This window comes from Natator depressus, chromosome 11, assembly GCF_965152275.1.
Source record: "Natator depressus isolate rNatDep1 chromosome 11, rNatDep2.hap1, whole genome shotgun sequence".
NCBI classification, from domain to species: domain Eukaryota; kingdom Metazoa; phylum Chordata; order Testudines; family Cheloniidae; genus Natator; species Natator depressus.
In genome coordinates, this window is record NC_134244.1 from 27497890 (window position 1) to 27517767 (window position 19878).

The 19878-nt window shown below is 39.8% G+C and overlaps 2 protein-coding genes across 2 annotated transcripts in view; one reads left to right on the plus strand and one right to left on the minus strand.

Moving 5' to 3' along the window:
• NMI (N-myc and STAT interactor) overlaps positions 1-4356 on the minus strand; it is a 52610-nt gene extending 48254 nt beyond the window's left edge. Inside the window, exon 1 of the mRNA XM_074967332.1 lies at positions 4053-4356. The gene's annotated coding sequence lies outside the window, so the exon portion shown is untranslated. The remainder of the gene's footprint in view (positions 1-4052) is intronic.
• TNFAIP6 (TNF alpha induced protein 6) lies at positions 83-18304 on the plus strand. Its single transcript, XM_074967335.1, has 6 exons — positions 83-356; positions 9876-10013; positions 11828-11989; positions 14461-14689; positions 15876-15916; positions 16879-18304. Exons 1-6 carry the CDS (start codon positions 263-265, stop codon positions 17040-17042), a joined length of 828 nt encoding a protein of 275 aa, XP_074823436.1. The 5' UTR covers positions 83-262; the 3' UTR covers positions 17043-18304.
• The last annotated feature ends 1574 nt before the right edge of the window (positions 18305-19878 follow it).

A 19878-nucleotide genomic window follows, 5' to 3' on the forward strand; every position in this document is an offset into this window, starting at 1 on the left:
TAGTTATGGATACATTGAGGAGCAGACACATCAGCAAGGGAGCCATAAAGTGAGTCAGACCAACCAACTCCGACATCACATTTAATTCTGTAACAATACTACAGAAAGTTCAATTGGAGCAGGCTTGCTGACCTCACATGGAAACATACCATTTAAGATCAGGTTACCAGATGCTCCAACAGAATTTAGGCAGCTGCTAGCTGAGGTTACTCTGACTGCTTCAACAGAGAGCATTTACAATCTAATAGCTCAGACAGAAGAGATGATCGTGTTAATTTTCTTCTTTGTCTTGTTGTGGAACGAGGCTCAAAGTTGGGGATTCAAGAATGGAGTACTGCATAACTCTATTTGGTTAGGTAAGAACAAAATGCATTCATTCTTTTCATTTTCATTCATTCACTTTGCTGCGGAAAGAACCACAGTTATTTAAAATGATATAAAAATGTACTGTACATCAATAAGGGCAAAATCTTGCATTGAAATCAATAGGAATTTTAGCTGAGTAATTACTGTTTTTGCCTAATTTTCTTAATGTTTTCACACTTATTTTCTAACTAAAGGCTACCCAGGAAAAGAATCCATGAACTATGTAAGTTGAATGTATTATCTGAAAGCATGAGCTGAAATAAAAACTGAGTATTAAATGACAATTCTTTTAATGAAGGAAAAATATGAAAGTGTAAAAGGAAAGCTGTAAAAGGAGCACACTAGTTTTTGCATGAACATAAAACAAATACATGGTGTCCTACATGTGAAACTAAAGAATGCTGAGGTAATAGCTCTCCCCACAGATATAATACTTCCTACATTTTCAGTAAAAATTCTTGGAAAGTGTGTACTGGTTTTTTTTATGGTTTGATGGCATCATCAAGCAGCTGTGGGGAATAATTATGAAAGAATGATGTACAAATACTGTGGCAGCAGTCTATTCTTTCATATGTGGGTAAAAGGGCTTCTTAAAATCATACATTTTCAAATGCAATGGAAAGAACACTAATTCAAAACACATTAACATAAAGAACAACCAAGCAAATGTGTGTCTGAAAAGGCTGATTTATGGAGTAATAGTTATACACTATTTTATCTTTTACAGTACATTATGCATCTCTTTAAAAGATTTCTAGTTAGTTTAATTCATGTTTATTATTAGTCATTGCATAGTGGCCAGATTTAAGATCCGGACCACTTTATTAGGTGCTAAACATACACATAGGTAAATCTAGTCCCTTCCCTAAAAAAAACTTGAAAACTAAATGACAAGTGATATATGAAATATGGGTGGGGGAACGGAAACATTCATTCTCTCTCTCTCTCTCTCGCTCGCTAATCTTTTCTATACAAATACTCATTTTTAACTACTTCCCCTCCCCACCAAGTCCTGAGCATAGCCACTCTTTCTTAAATGTATTTGAGATATCACAGAGAAGGAGGGCTATGAAGGAGGAGAGGGTAGTGTCTCTATGGTCACCAAAAGGAGGGTATACTATGCCTAAGGGACAACTTAGCAGACATATGTGTGAGAAGCAGTTAAGACTGGCATTGCTGGCTGACCGGTGGTGGAGAGGTGACATGATAAGACACCAGGGTAAGTAGGCTCAGATGGCTGTGAAGAGCCTTTAGGGTAAGGACAAAATAATCTCAGCAGCTGCCTTTTGTATGGATTGAGTGGAAATGGAGTGCTTTAGTCTCCTTCTAGTTTTGCTTCCTTTCTCTTTAAAAGGAAGAAGCAAGGTGTTAACTGGACTGAATCAGGGCACCATGGATTACTACTCTTCCCTCTATTAAACCAAAAACACTGGTGTCAGCACCTCTTGCAATAAAAGGATTTATAGTGACAGGAAAGATGAAAGAAAAACACTCTCTCATTCAATCTCCAAAAAGGAGAACCCATGGAGTGCCTCAGACCATAACTTTCAAATATTTTACCCTGAGTGCCTGAGGTCACCGCTCCAGACCACTGCACTAAACAGAGGGTCTCCAACTACACCCTACAGTCCAATTATTGCAACAAAAATATAGCTGCTGGTGCAGCCAAAACATAATGCAGTGAACTGAAGAGAATTTTGACCGTTACAACCCCACACGCTTTTATACAATCATAACAATGTTTCAGTTGTAATGTGAACAATAAGTAACCACAGTCCCATCTCCTATTGACTGTAGGGGGGAAAAATACCATGTCCAACAAAACAACACAGTGATGATTTAATTAGCCCATAACACATACAGGAAAGAAAAGAACCAACCCTACTGAGGTAAATGGGAGCATCTGTAAAACAGGGCATAGTCACATTTGAACTTTCCTTTGCTTCCTCTCTTCTGGCAAAGCAATATCCAAACCAGAATGAGAACTTTTTTTCAGTAAAATAAGGCACCATAGCAATGACACAGAACTATCGTGTCTTGATATCAGGACAGACTAGAAATGTAGACTAGAAATTCCCTTCATCTTATTTCTATGCTACCCAGTGTATTGTGTTCAAATTCACTAAACATGGATACTTAGTGCAGCTGAATATATTAGCTTTACACTAACAGCTTATTTATTTGACTGAAGTCAGCTTTTGAAACATGCACATTCTGGCATGTTCCAAAAGCAGTTATTGTAATACCAATATCAGAGTAACTTTGCACAAACATTTTTATTGTGTTTATACAGGGCTGTATTTTGGACAGGGGGAAAGGAATACTTTGTTCTAATCAGCTTCAGATAACGGGAGAAGAAAATAAACTAGAAAAGTATATTTCTTTCATTTTAAAGTAAGTTCCTCATGAGCAAAGAGGAAAAAGAACAAGTAAACACGGAACCTCAGCAAGCACTAGAGTATTTGATCCTTCTGTTTGTTATGTTTACAAGGAAATGTGTAAATAGAGAACATACTTTTTAGTAATGGGGAGTTGCTCAGCTCAGCAGAAATTGTTTACAAATGATTTAAGGCGTGCAACTAAAATCCATTCCTAGGGCAAGGATCAGTAAACTGAAACTATGGAGATTAGACATTAGATGAATTTGTGAAACTGATTAACAGGATAAACTAGCAAGGGCCAGTGGTAGGTCGTGGCTTTAGAGGGAATATTGGTAGTGAGTGGTTCTGCAAAACTGAAGTGATAAATCTGACACACCAAGGCCCTGATTCTGAGCTGCTCCAGTCCTGAAGCACATACTAGAACTTCATGTCACCCTTGCACCTCAAGGATTCTAGGGCTACTGGGGGCCAATTTGGCTAGCGCAACCTCGGGAACTGCTGTAACTTCCACACTGGATGCAACAGATTCCAAGAGACCATCAACAACCCAGAATAGTGGAATACAGAGCACTCTGGTCACACATGCCCCAGCAGGCCATCACCAAGGTGCAGCGAAAGGAAGGGGAAGTAAGGGGATGGGGAGATCAGGATGCTTGTTAGCCCCATTTCCCTGCTGGAGTGGCATAAAGGGACCAGAACACAGCCCAGAATCAGGGCTCATATGTACATATTTCATGGTCTTATCTAGCTGTGATTTTTTTTTTTTTTTGGTGGGGGAGAAATCTGTGAAACAAACTAAAAATTCTTTGTCACATTTTTTGGCTTCACTAAGGCGCACTGAACTCCTACAGAAAGTTGTAATAAGATCTCTGTTTCCTAATATTCTATATTTTCTTTTGTCCTTATTCGCACACTGAATATCACTGAAATCTAAGTGGAGTGTTGCCTCAGGGCAACCGCTGTATTTGGTCTGAGGACAGAACAAAACTGGCCATTAAGGTTTGTGGATTAACAGCAAAACTGCTAGATTCATGGGCACAAGAGAAGTGTCTGCTTCTGGCTTCCTTTTTCTTCTTTGTACCTAATATAAGGACATAATGTGAAATATTAACGTGCACTAATGTATTACTATATTTCTTTACAATGACCACTTAGAACAAAGTTAAAAATTTACATCTTCTGCTTCCCCTTCAATTTTCAATTTCGATTTACTCCATTCTATCACTCATTTTAGTGGACCTTCATTGGGTCAAATCTAGCAGTCCTTAACCTGTACACAGAGAACCCTTTACATTCAGATCTCACCTGCTGTTATGGAAGTGGGTGTGGGGGAAGGTCAATCACCTTTGCAGCAGCAGCATCCTCCATCTCCAGGGAGCTCCAGGGAGAGCTATAGAGGGCCCGTGGTGGAAGAACAATACATTGTTAACTCGACAGGCTGTACTCCCTGTGGTAGGGTCCAAAGGGCAGTGGTGGATGGTCCCAGTATACAATGTTTCAAATACAGAGGAAAATGATTACATATGCTACATACTACAGAGGATTCTTAAGGGGCAGGCTGTTGCCTAGCTAGTAGCAACCCTTTAAGACCTCTCCAGAGGAAAGCATAAAGAGCTCTACACTAAGCAGGCCTTTGGGCTATTTAGAACCTTTACTACTGTCAAGGAACAGTTCCCAGCTAGGCACCCAGGGAGAGTATATTTTTCTCAGCCAGATCTCTCCCTCTGCAGAGGATAGCCTTTATAGCTGCTGTAATCAGCTCCAGCTGGAGTGCTTCCTGCTCTCTAGTGGCAGCATTAAACCATTCACTTGGGATGTATAAACTGCATCAGATGTGTGTTTGTATGTACAAGTAGAACTTGATTCAGCCTTAACTACAGAGACATGATAGTGCCTCAATAAGTGTGTGTGTGTGTATATGTGTATATCTATCAATATACGTGTCATGCTATCTAAAGCGGCTCATGACAGTGTGCGCCTACTGCAGGGCAGACTGTCAAAAGCAGGGCAGACACCCCAAACTGGTGGTCTGTTCTATGATTAGGTTTCACCAAGCCAGTCACAAATGTGAACTCCTGGATCACTGTAACAGTTTTATCATGGAGTACCAGAGAGTCCCCTTAGACTCTCCAGTCTACCATACCACCCAGACAAAGTGAACTTAGTGATAAATGTGATATCAAAAATCACACCACATTCAGGTTACTTCCAGTCCCAACATAAGTTTTGCCAACGTAAGTGGTCGTTTAGACATGGCCTTAGAGTCTCTGGCCCATCAGAGTTCAAACAACCAAAAAGTTGCAGTTTCTTTTTGTCAGGGATTTTTATTCCCTTCTCCCAGAGTTCAAGATGATGGGACAAGTTCACGTGCATATCTCCTACTCAGGGTTGGGGGAGCAATCAACAAAGTAGTTTGTCCTCTGATGTTCCACAGTGGTTGGTCCGGTGTCTATGGGCCTTTTTGGTTGGGCAGGAGACAACACCTCCTGTGGCAAACTAGTATTTCACTTGGTAATGTTTGTGTCCTGATTGTGGGGGTTTACAGTTTCAGAACAAACACTTAAATATTACCTATAACATGGGATATGGATAGTATAAGTGAGATTAATACATACAGCAACATACAAGCATTTCATAGAGTCTAAACACTGAACTATATTCTTATAAGACTAATACCTATTTTGAGCAAAACTAACATACAGGTCTGATCTCCACTTATGAGGTTGTCAGTTCTTAGCTAATGCCTGCAGCCTGAGCAAGAGCTGGCGTCTGGCCTGCCAGCATCACAATAGGTATGTTAATTTATCAAAGGGATGTTTTGCTGTTGTGTTGTATCACAATCCTGCACAGTCTTGGATGTACTTAAAAAAAACCTCTGAAAGATGTGATCAGTAAATATAGATACTATAATAGACCATGCCACAGCATTAACAAGTGGCATATGGTATCAGCAGCAAACCTCAAAGCTTAGCGGGATACGTGTGTGGGCGCTATCCAGCCAAAAGCTACCAACACAATTTTATAAAAGAGTAACAGAGCTGTAAGGTGGTGATTGCTTTTAGCAGGACAAGACCACACACAATACAACTTATGAAGATAGAAAACCAAAGAGGTGCTACTAATGGTATAGCAGCTTTTACAAAAATTGGAAAGCCAGAACCTTTCCAATAATAGCCTGAACAAACCTGTCATTAATGTCCCGTCCACACTGAGATTTCATCAGACTGGTAAAATGGAGCAAAATTTGCCTCTAAAGGATTAAAATTTGAAAACCCCATTTATGGGCAACTGCACGCTATTAATTCTTGTTGGCACCACTGTCGTGCGTAAGAGGGATAAGTCCAAAGGGACAGTGATCTGACCAGAACCTCATAGTGGTATTTTAGTCTTTTTGTTATAAGTTATTGGCATCTAGTAATTAGAGTAACCCTGAGATTGCTCTAAATTACACTGGGGACTGGTCACCTTTGCTAAGTGACGGTCTCAGAAATCAGCCACGTTTTCCCCCCAACATCCCAAACTTGGTTCCTGCTCTGAGCACAGCTCAGTGAGACTGAAGGATTGAAGCCTTTGATTTTTAGATTCATTTGTGAGCTTACTTGTGAGACATGGTAACTGACTACCTCATTTCCCAGATTGTCACATGAAAGTACTGTAATGTTAAATTATGCATCTCTTTACTGTATTAATCAGATTTTCAATCCATACATAACTATATCAAATGCACTTAACTACTGGAGAAAGAAAGTGCCAGGATATATAGGTTAAAACCTGATTGATGACAATTTTGTGGTCTCAAAAACTCTCTCCTACAAAAAGGATCTTGAAAATGTTTTAAATGGAGCATGTGACACTCTGCACTCCAGAGGAGCAGCCTGTAACCCCCATACTCATCATTTGTATATAACTGTGATATTTCACAAAAAGAATGCCATGTGAGATATCAGGGAAAAGGTTATGATCTGCTGAAACCCATTGTTCCATCTAAATATGTGTACCATTAATACATATAAAATTATAATAATTGTGTTGTATGATTTTCACTGAAAACCCACTGGTTGTGGGTTTGGGAAGTGCCCGGATACTGGCTCTCCAGAGACAATGACAAGGGAGGTAACCAATGCCCGGGTGGGTGCTGAACAGACCTCACCAGCCATTGCCCACAAAGGGAGCTACAATACAATGACTCAGTTGCACAAGGCGACACCAGGGGAATTACTCAACCTTGCCTGGTGACTCAGCAATCCCTGTCAGACTTGCCTGGACTTGTGTTCTCCAAGCACATGGACTAATGGTGTAAATCAGAACACAATGGCCCCCTGCTTGGCCTTTCCACCCCCACCTATGCTGCAAGCAACAAGGACTCTCAAAAGACTGAAGACTCCAACAAAGGAGACTGGCCCAGGTTTCAAGAGTGAAACCTGGCTACTATGAACTGTAATATCCAGTGGGGTGAGAAAAACTGCTTAATCTAGATATTGCCCAGTCTAATAGGGTTGAGAGTTTAGACTGCGTGCTTATATTTTATTTTATTTTGATAACCACGCTGACTTTTTGCCTATCACTTGTAACCACTTAAAAGCTATATTTTGTAATCAATAAACTTGTTTTACTGATTATCTTTACCAGTGAATTTGCCTGAAGTGTTTGGTAAATCTGCTCAGGTTTACAAAGGCTGGTGTATGACCACTTTCCATTGATGAAGTGGTGAACCAATTAATAAAATTGCACTGCTCATCTTGATTCAGATTCCTGAGGTACAAGGCTGGGAGCTGGGGGGATTTGGCTGGTGCCTTTGTGTGATTCATGAGTGGCTCCAGGAGCATTCATGCAATCTAGCTGGGTGTGGGGCTCCACCTGCGGTTGCGCTGAGTGATAACAGTGCCTGGAGGGCTTTGCTGCTTATCACTAGCAAAGTATTGTAAGAGACAGCCCAGGCTGGAGAGTCAAGGGGCCACAGTGGTCCCACAGTCCCAGGCTGCACCCCGGGGATCCCATCAAAGAGCATACATGCTATCCTATATGTGTAGCTAGCATATGTTATGATCTCTTACGTTTTTGGACTGGAAGCACCCCAACTCCATATAATATATATTAGCCTTGTCTACATCAGGGACATTTTTGAGTATATTCATATAAGCAGCCCACTGTCTGCTGAGACTGTTTTTATCTAACCCTGTTGGGAACAAGTCTAATTAACATGAGTCTAAAAACTGTACTGGCAGTCATCAGGCTGTCTACACTAGGATTCCCACCATTGCCAACCACAGATTAATGGAGGGAAAGTTGACAATGTCCCTAATGTAGACAAAGCCACTGAATCTAAGTACTCTTTCAAAAGAGAGGTTACTTTTCCTATGGTGTGGTATTACTATTGTGTAAAACAGCTTTATATTTGCCAATTTTTTTGGTCATGTTGACTAGTGATGGCAATGTAGCATGATGTACAGTAGTTTCTGTCAGATTTCAAGTGGGGTAAAGTTTCCCATTGAAATCAATGGGAGTTCTGCATGCAAATCAACTGGACCCTTCAACAGCAGTGATGGTAGAAATATTGCAATGTTGTTATAAAACAAATGTAAGAATTTTTTGTATAAGAAAAACATCAGCTAACAATTGCTCTGGTTCTGTGCCTAATATGTGACAGTAGCTCAAATATGTGTGTCACATCACTCTTCCCTTTAATTTTCTGCACCTCCTCTAGCCAAATAACTCTGTAATTTCTCTAGACCTTCAGAACAAAGTTCTGATTCATTCTACAAAGAGTACACTCAAAATTATTGTAATAATTCAGGGCAACTGCATTTCTATCTCCCCTTTGTGGTTCAGCAAGGACCCCCATTCTATGGCTGGCTCCTCAGCTGTCACCTCTCTTGGCCAGAGACATGTGTCTCTCTCCCTCCTGACCATGGTATTCCCAAGCTACCCCCTTCTCTAGCAAGTCAGACTGCCTCAGCAGGCCTGCTTTGCCTTCTCCTCAGAAGCTGAAAATAGCATAAGTGCCCACAGTTAAATTACAACACAGCCCTTTCTAAGCAAGCACATTTATTCTTAAGGTAAAAACATTACAGAGAAATCGTATTAAAAATAACAGAAGAACCTACATGCATGCTTATAAGCTGACCAGAGATCACCCCAACTCCAACAAGGACTCTTGCCAGTAAACAGTCCTCCTAACCCCACACAGGTGTGGCGTTGTGGGGTTTTTTTTGTTTGTTTTTTGTTTTGGGTGGGGTTTTTTTGTTTTTGTTTGTTTGTTTGTTTTTTGCAAGTTCATAACAGCTTTTGCTCAGAACAAGAACCTTCATGTATCCTCACTTCTTTATAAAGTCTGAGTTTTTGATCTGCGGAAATCAGCCAGGCAATGGTTTCACCTGAAGGTGTAACTTCAAAAGGTTGGGTCCAAAGGGAGAAATTTGCTTTCCCAAGGAGGAGAAACACTCCTTCCTAGGAAACTTCCTGAACTAGAAGTTCAGTCTTGTCTGGCACATTGTTCAAAAGAGTCCTTTGCAGCTCATAACACTTCCCAAGGTTTACATTAGTCATGTCTCCCCTTTAAAAAGTTACATACAATAATACATAAATATTGCCTTTTTCATAGAATGAACTCCTAAAATACTTAAACTTAATTCAATAAAGTTTAACTTCATTCCCTTCGGTTTGTCTAGGACATGGCAGGACATTGCCATATCTCTCACAATTATATCCAAAAGTACATTGTGATACCAGTCAGGAAAGATCACCTCTTAGCTTAAGTGGGATATTCCAGATTCAGTGTTTCTGACAAGAGTTCATTGTTGCTAGAGCTGCTGCTTTCTAAGTAGTAGTTCTGGGGATCATTTCAGAAGTATGTTGACTCACTGTGGTTCAAAAAGCCCCCCTCCCACAGGACTCTAAAATACCCCTGTGTTGGGAGGGACACACATTTTCCTGAAGCTTTCTAAATAACGTAAAGTTCAGTTGAATATCTTGTTTATGTTCTCACCTGGGCAATAGCCCAAGCTGCAGTTCCTGATCAACTGCTGGCAGCAATGAGGTCTGATATCATCCAGGAAGGGAGGCCAGTTGGGATCCTATATTCTGTACTCCTAAGAAATACTAAAATTCTTAACGGCTTTGATCCCACAGAGCGAGCAGCTGGAGTGTACCACAGGGAGGCGCGGGCTGGAAAATATCAGCTCACCTATGCGGAAGCTAAAGCAGTGTGTGAATATGAAGGAGGACAACTAGCCACATACCAGCAGCTGGAGGCAGCAAGAAAAATAGGTATGAAAGAAAATGTGCATTTGAATGTGCAGTCCCTTGAATCTCACATCACACGCTCCATGTTGCCAACACTTGTGTTATTGCAAGTGTCATGAATTTGAGGGTGGCTCTTGCAATCTTGTTAGAAAACACAGGCAGCTCAGGCATTCTGCTTGAACTGTCTGCGGTTTCCCACCCCCTTGATTGCTCAGGGCTGCTATGCGACTTGTATTGCAGATAGTTGTAGCGCAGGGGTCGGAAACCTTTGGCACCTGGCGCATCAGGGTAAAGCCGCTGGCGGGCCGGGCCCATTTGTTTATCTGGAGCATCTGCAGGCATGGAGCCACACAGCTCCCACTAGTCGCGGTTCACTGTTCCCAGCCAGTGGGAGCTGTGGGAAGCAGTGGCTAGCACGTCCCTCGGCCCGCGCTGCTTCCCACACCTCTCATTGGCCAGGAACAGCGAACCACGGCCAGTGGGACCTGCGGGGCTCCGTTCCTGCTGATGCTCCAAATAAACAAACTGGCCTGGCCCACCAACGGCTTTACCCTGACAGGCCAGGTGCCAAAGGTTGCCAACCCCTGTTGTAGCAGCTGGTTGCAGTGCTAGTGTGACTCTTTGTGCTTTGTGTGGGACGGAGCCCTAGAGTGGGTGCAGCACAATGGAGCAGCCTATTCCTTGAATTTGGGAGCAGCAGCCTCACCCTCAATCTCCTCACCACTAACCTTACACGAAGGGGGTGCTTTTGGAGATAGAAGCATTCCCCTTCACTGCATTTTCTTAAAAAAATGATCAGTGCCTCAGGAACTTCTTCTAGAAATGTCCCAAATTTTCATTTAATCAATCAAAAACACTTTTTATTGTGTTTATCCAAGACATCTTGCTAAATTTTCTCCATATATACTGAGAACAAACAGTCCAGCAGAAAGAGTGTTCAGTGTGATGACAAGTGTTTGGAATGAAGAGTTGAATGAGTGCAGACCCCATTGAAGGTGTTATCTTGCTCCGAGTGAATGTTAACATTTTTGTTCATTGTTTCATGATCAACTCATTCAGAACATAAGTTATTGGAAAAAATCCTCCATCGTGAGGAATATGTAAGCATCACTGTTGAATCAAAACCTGGCAGTAGGCACTAGCAAACAATAATGGAGTACATTTTCTTGTTTGTGACTATTTCACAACCTGAAAACCACCACAAAAGAAGTGTTCTGCCTTTTTACTTTGAAAATTTGGTAAGCTTATGAAAACTGTTTTGTACTAAGCAGTGAATAACTTTGAATTTTTTGATTTATTGTTTTTAAATTCTCAGCCATAACGTCGTATTAACAGGTTGTTTTTTAATTCAATAAGCATTTCTGTTGCCTCAGCTTATCCCATGTATATATCTTTTTATCCACCCAAAGAGCCCAGTCCTGAAAACCCTTATTCCCATGAGTAATGACTGAGTGAGGTTGTAGGATTAGGCACTAAAAAGGAAACAAAGCAATCAATGTATTATATTTACATGACTAATCTGACTCCTAATTTGAATACAAAGGTTGGTAATATTATTTCTAGGGTGGGGAGCTTTACTGTCCATCTGCAACTGATTTTTATTTTTCACTGAGAAAAAAATTTATTTTGGAGGACAAGAAGTGATTTTGTACTCTGCATTCAAAATTCTCCACGCAAAAGATAGCAATTGCCTCAGTACTATGATATGATTTGCATTAAGCTAATTATACATAAACTAGATTTTGGCAATGAGAAAAAGTGTTGTTAGTTTGAATGAGGCAATAATTTTTATAATGTTTCTTGCTTAGAGTGAATTTTCAAAACCTTCTGTCACACAGGTTTCCATGTGTGTGCTGCTGGTTGGATGGCTAAGGGCAGAGTCGGTTATCCCATAGTGAAAGCTGGATCCAGCTGTGGCTTTGGAAAGACCGGCATTGTTGACTATGGGATTCGCCTCAACAGAAGTGAGAGATGGGATGTCTATTGCTACAACCCTCATGGTGTGTCTAAAAAAAATCCAATGTTGCTTAATTACATGCCTTTTTACTAAATAAAATAGATTTTTAAGGTTAATAATAGACCAACTGCTAGCTAGTGAATCAATAATAGGGCTAATGAATTTTCCAATTTGGGTGTGTACATTTATGTGCCTAAATTTATGATTAGGCCATGGGTGATTAGCAGCTACTTTTATTTAGATGCCTAACATTAGGCACCTATGTTTGAATATTTTGGTCTGTGTGTTTATAAAAGTAATGTTAACGGGAACATTTAAAATCATATATTGTAAACAAACATATTTCACCTCTGTTACTCGATCATTAAAATTAAAAGAATGTTAAAAATCTCAATTGTAGTAATTAATTAATTAATTAATTATCTTGTTTTCCTTTTACATTTCTCTCAGCTTGCACAAACTAAAATCAACTAAATCAGCTTTATTTTGTGGTTGCACACACTGCAGCAGAGTATTTATTTGTTTTAAATGACAACTTTCATGGGAGTATGGAAAAAAATCCAGAGGAAAATGTCTATTTGTCTTCTATTGGTAAAAAGCTTGTTTCTGCTACAATTTGGCCCAAATTTGAGTGGTGATTATCCCTTTAATAAACATCCCCTTTAATTGTCTGACACTTGGAAGGAAGTTTAGCTATACTTAAAAGCAGATAAAAAATAAGGATGGGCATTTTGATTCAGCACATGAAGAAGAAACTACCCAAAAATGACTGTCAAGGCTTGCACCACATATTGTTCCAATATAATCTGGTACCACTAGTATAATGAAGAAGGAAGTAAAGTAGAGGGAAGAGATAAAAAGTAGGTACCAACAAGAAAAATTGTTTAACTTTGTGTTCTCTTTCAAACCCCTCCAAATGGCCTATCCTGTGTTACATAGCCAGCATTTTGGGTTAGCAGAGAAGTACATACAACTGTGCATATTTTATTTGTGTACACTGTGGTTCTAGCTTGTTTATGTTAGCTCAGCGGTCATCAATTTAATAGCTGCATGGATGGGAGACACTCACAAATGCTCAGCAAATAAAGAGAGTGTGAGAGACTATGTCACTGATTACTATCAGCCTTACTTTCTCCTTTGTCTGTCCTCTCTCCACTTAGATGTTTTTCAAATACATTCTTTGGGCAGTGGACAGCATGATTAACCAGAGCTGTTTACACTCAGAGGTTAATTTGGGTCCCTCCCATTGTGAATACATTTCTTAATACTTGATGGAGAATATTGTTCAGATTTGAGACGAGGTGCCTGTCTTTATGGAGAAAGGGCAGCATCCCGAGGAGAGAACGCTAAGTTGTTGCTAATTGAATTAAGGGCTGCCTTGTTCTCTGAGGTATTAACGATGTTGGCAGTACATTGTAGGATGACCAGACAGCAAATGTGAAAAATTGGGATATATATTAGGATCCTATATAAGAAAAAGACCCAAAAATCGGGACTGTCCCGATAAAATCGGGACATCTGGTCACCCTAATACATTGTGCAACAACTTGCGTTTGGGATGCAAGTCCTTCCTGTATCTGTGCTGAAGCATTTACAATCAAAATAGACAATGTACAAACGGAGGGCAAGTCTACATTACAGCCTACATCAGTGCAGCTGCACCACATCTGGTGAAGATACAGTATGCCGACGGGAGAGTGCTCTCCCGTCAGTATAATTACTCCACCTCTGCAAGAGGCGGAAAAGCTATGTCGGTGGGAGAGCATCTCCGGTTGACATAGCACCAGCGTGGACAGCACTTAAGTCGACGTAACTTATGTCGCTCAGGGGGATGGCTCTTTCACACCCCTGAGAAGATGTAACTTACATCGACTTAAGCGGTAGTGTAGACCAGCCCTGAGTGTTTGGTCTTCCAGGCTTGTGAGCTGTTGAGAGTCCTCAACTTCCACTGAAGCTAATGGGAACAGGTGCTCAACATCTTGAATGATAAAGCCCAAAGGAAGGGGGAATAGGATGCAAAAAAAACCAAACAAAAAAACAGTCTAACTGAGTGGGGATGAGGGCTAGAGTTTATAGACATTTTGGATGGGGAATATTTTAAGGAGGAACTTGAAGGAAGAGAGACCAGGTTGGAAGTGGGGTGATTTATAAGTGCAGTTGTGAGGCCTATAGATTGACTTAGTTTGACATCCCAATTTTCTTTATACAGAGCACCTAGCATCTGATCTGAAGCCTATTGAAGTCAATGAGAGCACTTCCATTGACTTCAATAGACTTTGGATTAGGCCCCTAGTTGCCAGCATATCAATTCCATATATACTATATGCTCCATATGTGTGCTACCATGGTACTAGTTAAGAATGATGAGGTTATAGACTATATGAACAGCACTCAAGAGTCTTGCTGTTGTTATTCTGGGTTGGTTCTGTTTAAGATTCTGTCAGAAGAGCTAACAGGCAAAAAGGTATGACAAATCAAAACACATTAAAAAATCTATTTTTATTTTTCTCTTAGCAAAAGAATGTGGTGGAATCTTCACAGACACAAAGCACATCTTTAAGTCACCAGGCTACCCAAACGAGTATGAAAATAAACTAATATGCTACTGGCACATTAGACTAAAGTACGGACAACGGATTCATCTACAGTTCCTGGATTTTGATGTTGAAGATGACACTGCTTGCATGGCTGATTTCTTAGAAGTCTATGATAGCTATGACGATATCACTGGCTTTGTGGGCAGGTAAAAATAATTTCCACATCTTTATACATATATTTGAAGCTATATAGTTAAAATGTTCAAGGTATAATATTTCATTGACAGTATGCTCAGAAAAAGACCATGTTGACCACATTGCATTTACAGGGGTGCTTCCTACATCACTCCTGCATCTAATATGCTCTTGAATATATGCAATGATGTTGCCTAAACCCTCTCCTCTGCAGTCTTCCTCACTACTAGTAAAGGTGACCTGCAAAGATTTTTTTAAAAATTAGGGTTTTGCCCTTTTTTGCTTCTTTATGAAATATAAAGAAAGCCTGCAAGATTTTCGCAACAACTGCTTATTGTTACCTTAGAAATACAAGTATGGTCATCCATCCCTGGCTTTGGTGGAAGAGCTCTTGGAACTCACAGAGCACAATCAGTGTTTGCGCTAACACCTTAATTGAAGGGATGTGGGAGGGGGAGTTGAGTTATTAGCAAAAATACACTTCACTCAAAATGTTGTTCTTTATTGAAGCGAAATAAATATTAACAAAAACAAAACAAAAACGACCCAATAGCCCAAGGAGTTTGAAACAATCTTACAATCTGAAACATTGCTTTCCCACTTACTTGCTCAATTTTTTATTCTCTTTGCTCGTGTGATGTTGTCATTTCACTGGTTCCCCCGCAATCATGGAGTTTTCCAGCTTGGAACATCTGAATTTCTAATGTAAAAAAACAGAGAGAAAAATAAACTCCCTTAAAATTCTCACTGCTTTTCATGCCCCTTTTGTACATCATCAAGAAGCAAAGAGAGTACACAATCCCCTTTTTATTTTTCCCTTGACAAGTCCCCTTTAATACATTTTCCTTATGTCTAATCTAAGGTTGTCCTCCCTCAGCTTCAAGTCATTGTTTCTTATGAAAATGAATAGCTCTTTGCCTTCTTTTATTTCATTTACTTTCTTCAATTATTGCAAATTTTGCTTCCTGCATCCTCTTTCTTCTCTCCTCCCTCACTCCCATTTGTGAAATAGTGCAGATAAACGTACTTAAGCCAATGACATAATTCTATGTTAGAAGAGACCCCAAAGAACAACTTAGAACTATGGACCATAACAGAAAGGGGGACTCCATCCTTCTCTGTTAAGGTATCATTGTGGCATGTATGTTATTGCATATTTGCACATTTAGTCATGAACCATTTACAATCTTTTTTCAGGTACTGTGGAGATGAACTTCCAGATGATATCATCAGCACAGGTAATATTGTATGTACTGCTTGTAGACAAAAATATCAACCTACTGGACCAGGGGACCAGATATTTGAAGATTAAATGCCCATTTCATGGCTAATATGTCATAAGCCACCATGCAAACCTTCTAGTATATACTTTAGTCAATACTTTTGCTTAAAAATAAGTGTAAAAGAAGAGACATCCTGGAGAAGTCTAGTTAGACAAAGAATTAGGGACCAATTCTGTAGGCTTTACTCAGGCAAAACTCCCTTTTACATCAAAGTGACTTCACTGATTTGGGAGTTTAGCATGTCTGTATCAGTGGCCTAGTCCTACAAGACCGGCCCACATACAAAATATTGAGTCAATAAGTATTCCCATTACTCAGGAATCAGGATTGCAAGATCAGGCCCGAGACTCTTATTAGAGAGGATATGTCTGAAAAGGAGCCTCTGGAATTGGGGAATACATTGTATCTTTGGGTTTTTAACATAGGCACTTACTTCCTCAGTTCCCAGGGGGTGCTCGACCCCCGCTCTGCTCCAGACTCCACCCCCACTCCACCCCTTCCCCCAGTCCCCACTCAGCCCTGCCTCTTCCTAAATACCTTTGAGGATTTGAGCCAATGTGCTTATTTATCATATCTAATTTAAGGGTGTCCCTTGCTTACATTAAACTGGCCCTGCCCATAGTAAGCAATGCTGATCCAACTCGTGAAGGTCTTACTCAGTATTTACTCAAGCAAAACTCTTATTGATACTGGTGGGTGAATCTTGAGCTCCTTGCTTAGTTTTCAATGAGATACACCAATATTGATTTCAGTGTTGTCTGAATAAGAAGTGAGTAAGGATCTTAGGATTTAGCTGCAAGATTTGGGGGGAAATACTTCAATAGCTCTTGGGGAGGGAGGGGTGAAGAGAAAAATTCCAAAGCAGCACTTTTTATTCAATAGCAAAGAAGTAATTTTTCCCCTCTCTCTTGCCCTAGGAAATCTCATGACCTTAAAGTTTTTGTCAGATGCCTCAGTGACAGCAGGTGGTTTTCAAATTAAATACGTTGCTGTAGACCCACCTTCAAAACCTAATGATGAGAAAAATGCAACTTCCCAAGGAAACACAAACTTCTTGTCTGGAAAATTTGGCATTATGTGAACAGACGATCAACATCACAGAAAATGCAATTGGAATATACAGTTATTAAATACAAATACCACTTGAGATACCTGTTTTGTCCAATAAGTTATAGCTATCATACTATATTTGGGATAGTCAGCAGCCACAGTCTTATCCTTCTGACTTTTCATCTTATGCTTCTGACTTTTATAATTTCTGCTTTTTGTAATTTCTTTCTTAATAAAGAATATTGGGAAATAAATTAGCAAATTGTACTTAAATGATAGACAGTTATTTTCTAGATCACAAGGAGTCAGTGAAACTAAGAACATAAGAACGGATATACTGGGTGAGACCAATGGTCCATCTAGTCCAAAATCCTCTCGTTCGACAGTATCCAATGCCAGGTGCTTCAGAGTCAATGAACAGAACAGATAATCATCAAGTGATCCAACCCCTGTCGTCCACTCCCAGTTTCTGGCAAACAGATGCTAGGGACACTCAGAGCCTGAGGTTGCATCCCTGACCATATTGGCTAATAGCCATTGATGGACCTATCCTCCATGAACTTGTCTGAACTAAACAGAAGGATTCACTGTTACCATAGATTTCCCAACTAATTGTTTTTCTACACTATCCACTCTTTTTCTCTCACCCCTTGCACCATTTCAGCTGAAGTTTTGGGGGCCTGATATTTCAATCCTTCTCCCCTCACTTTCCTTCATTCCTGTATATTTATTGTTGTCCGAATTCTCCTTTCCCTATTCTTGCTTTCTTTCTTGCTGCTCTCTCTCTATTTTTAAGCTAACTCAATTCCAATGCCTTTTGAGTAAGTCTTGCCTCCATGATAGTTTACTTCAAAGTGCAAATTCATCTTGAGAGTTGGCCTGTGATATATCCCTGATGAATCCATATGTAATGGGCTTCTAGAGCCAGAAGGTACTAAAGCAGCATGAAAAGCACTGAATCTGTAATTGTACTGTCCTTGTGATTTTATTGTGTTCTGGATCATAAATTATTTAACAGATTTGTAAGGAGTTTGTCTTCCTTACTCAGTGCAGAGTTATTCAAGCCTTTTCTATTCTCAAACCACATTTATTAAAGGGCAAAAAGCTGAAAGATTCTCTGTTAATGAGAAACTGAGGCACCAAAAGGAATTGCCCATCAACTATCAGCAAACCCTTTTTCAACCTGTCAACAGGCTTTGTGTTGTTCACACCAGTTCTAAGACTGCATTATGCTGAACTGATAGACATGTATCCATTCCTGATATCAATTTATATCTGTCTGTTAACCCTCTGGCCCCAAAATATAATTAAATCTACCTCTGTTTTAATCATGTCCAGGGTTTCCAATCTGTGCTGTTTATTTTTTCTGATACTTTTAGGTATTTTTATTGACTTTTGTGTCAATAATTAGGGACAGCTGGCTCATTTGATAAGAGAGAGTGTGTGTGTGTGTGTGTGTGTGTGTGTGTGTATAAAATCAGAAATTAGTCCAATCCAGTGCCCATTAAAGTCACCTATAGCCTTTCCACTGTCTTCTTCAGTAGGTGTTAGAGCAGATGGCAAAGTACTTTGTTCGTTGGAAAAGTTCCCAGCAAGAATGGGAGACCTTTAGGGCTAATCAGCCCTTTCACCAAACAGTTTTCAACACTACAGCATTAACAGTTCCTGGGTACTTTCAGAGTGCTTTAGTTTGGGGGATTTGTTGGTTTTAACTTTAAGATGAAGCCAAAAACATACGACAAGTACATAAGAGTAGAGACAGCATCCACCAGAAAGGACCATTTTCATTTCCAGCATGTAACATGAGAGTTACAGAAACAGCTCTGTTTCTTAACTGTTCCAAAACCACTGTATGTTGGCAGCCATTACAAAATCCAGTTATCCTCTAGTTTTGTAATCCACAAATGTTCCCTTTCCAGCTGCTGAAATGTCTATATCATAAATAGCTCCTTTCCTTTGGGAATCTGGATTCCCCAAAGCGAATATAATATATAGTAGCATGAACTGTGTAAGTAAGCTAACATAACTTAAGTCCAAGTGGCCTTTTCCCGTCACCACCACTCTTCAAAAGTTATGTAATTTTCTGGCCCCTACTTGCTGGGGGTTCCTTCATCTCTACATCACACATCGTTCCTTTGTTATTCTCAGACATGTACCTATATGTTTCTAAAACACCACAAAAAATGGACTAGGATGCAATATGGACCCTGTTATCAGAAGAGTTCCTGATGCTTTGAACATTTCTGATACAAATCAGTAGCAGTGGGAATGAATCAGAAATGAAGTAACCCAGAAAATACGACATCTGAAATCTCCTAAAGAGAACAGAACACTACATATAAAATTATAATTTACATAAAAAAACATTTCATAACTCTGTTGAGCAATAATACAACTATTTCAGCCTCTCATTCCAAATTACCTTACTATGGCATCACATTAGTACTGGCGGAAAATAAGTTTCATATAACTATACTTAATTGAATCAAGATGCACTTGTTAAGAATTGAATCAAATTTAAATAAATACTATGTCTAAATCCTGCCCTCTGGTGGACTGAATGAGGCCACAGACATGTTCCTGTAATTACATGTTCTTTATTTTTCTAAACTCAGCAGTAGTAGTTTGCTGATCACAAACTAAGAGTGTTAAGTGGGTCTGTTAACATTTTATTTAGCATAAAATATTATTTTTTTAACTGACAAGTCTGAAGTCTTAAACTGATGTGGGCCAGAATCAAAATATCTGCTGACAGTATCCCAGGCTAACAAAACAATCCCCAACAAACAGCTGTGCAGTCACTTCAGTGATATCATTCTAAAAAGTACTTTCAAGAATTTGTTACTCTTGAGAATTCTATCATAGTA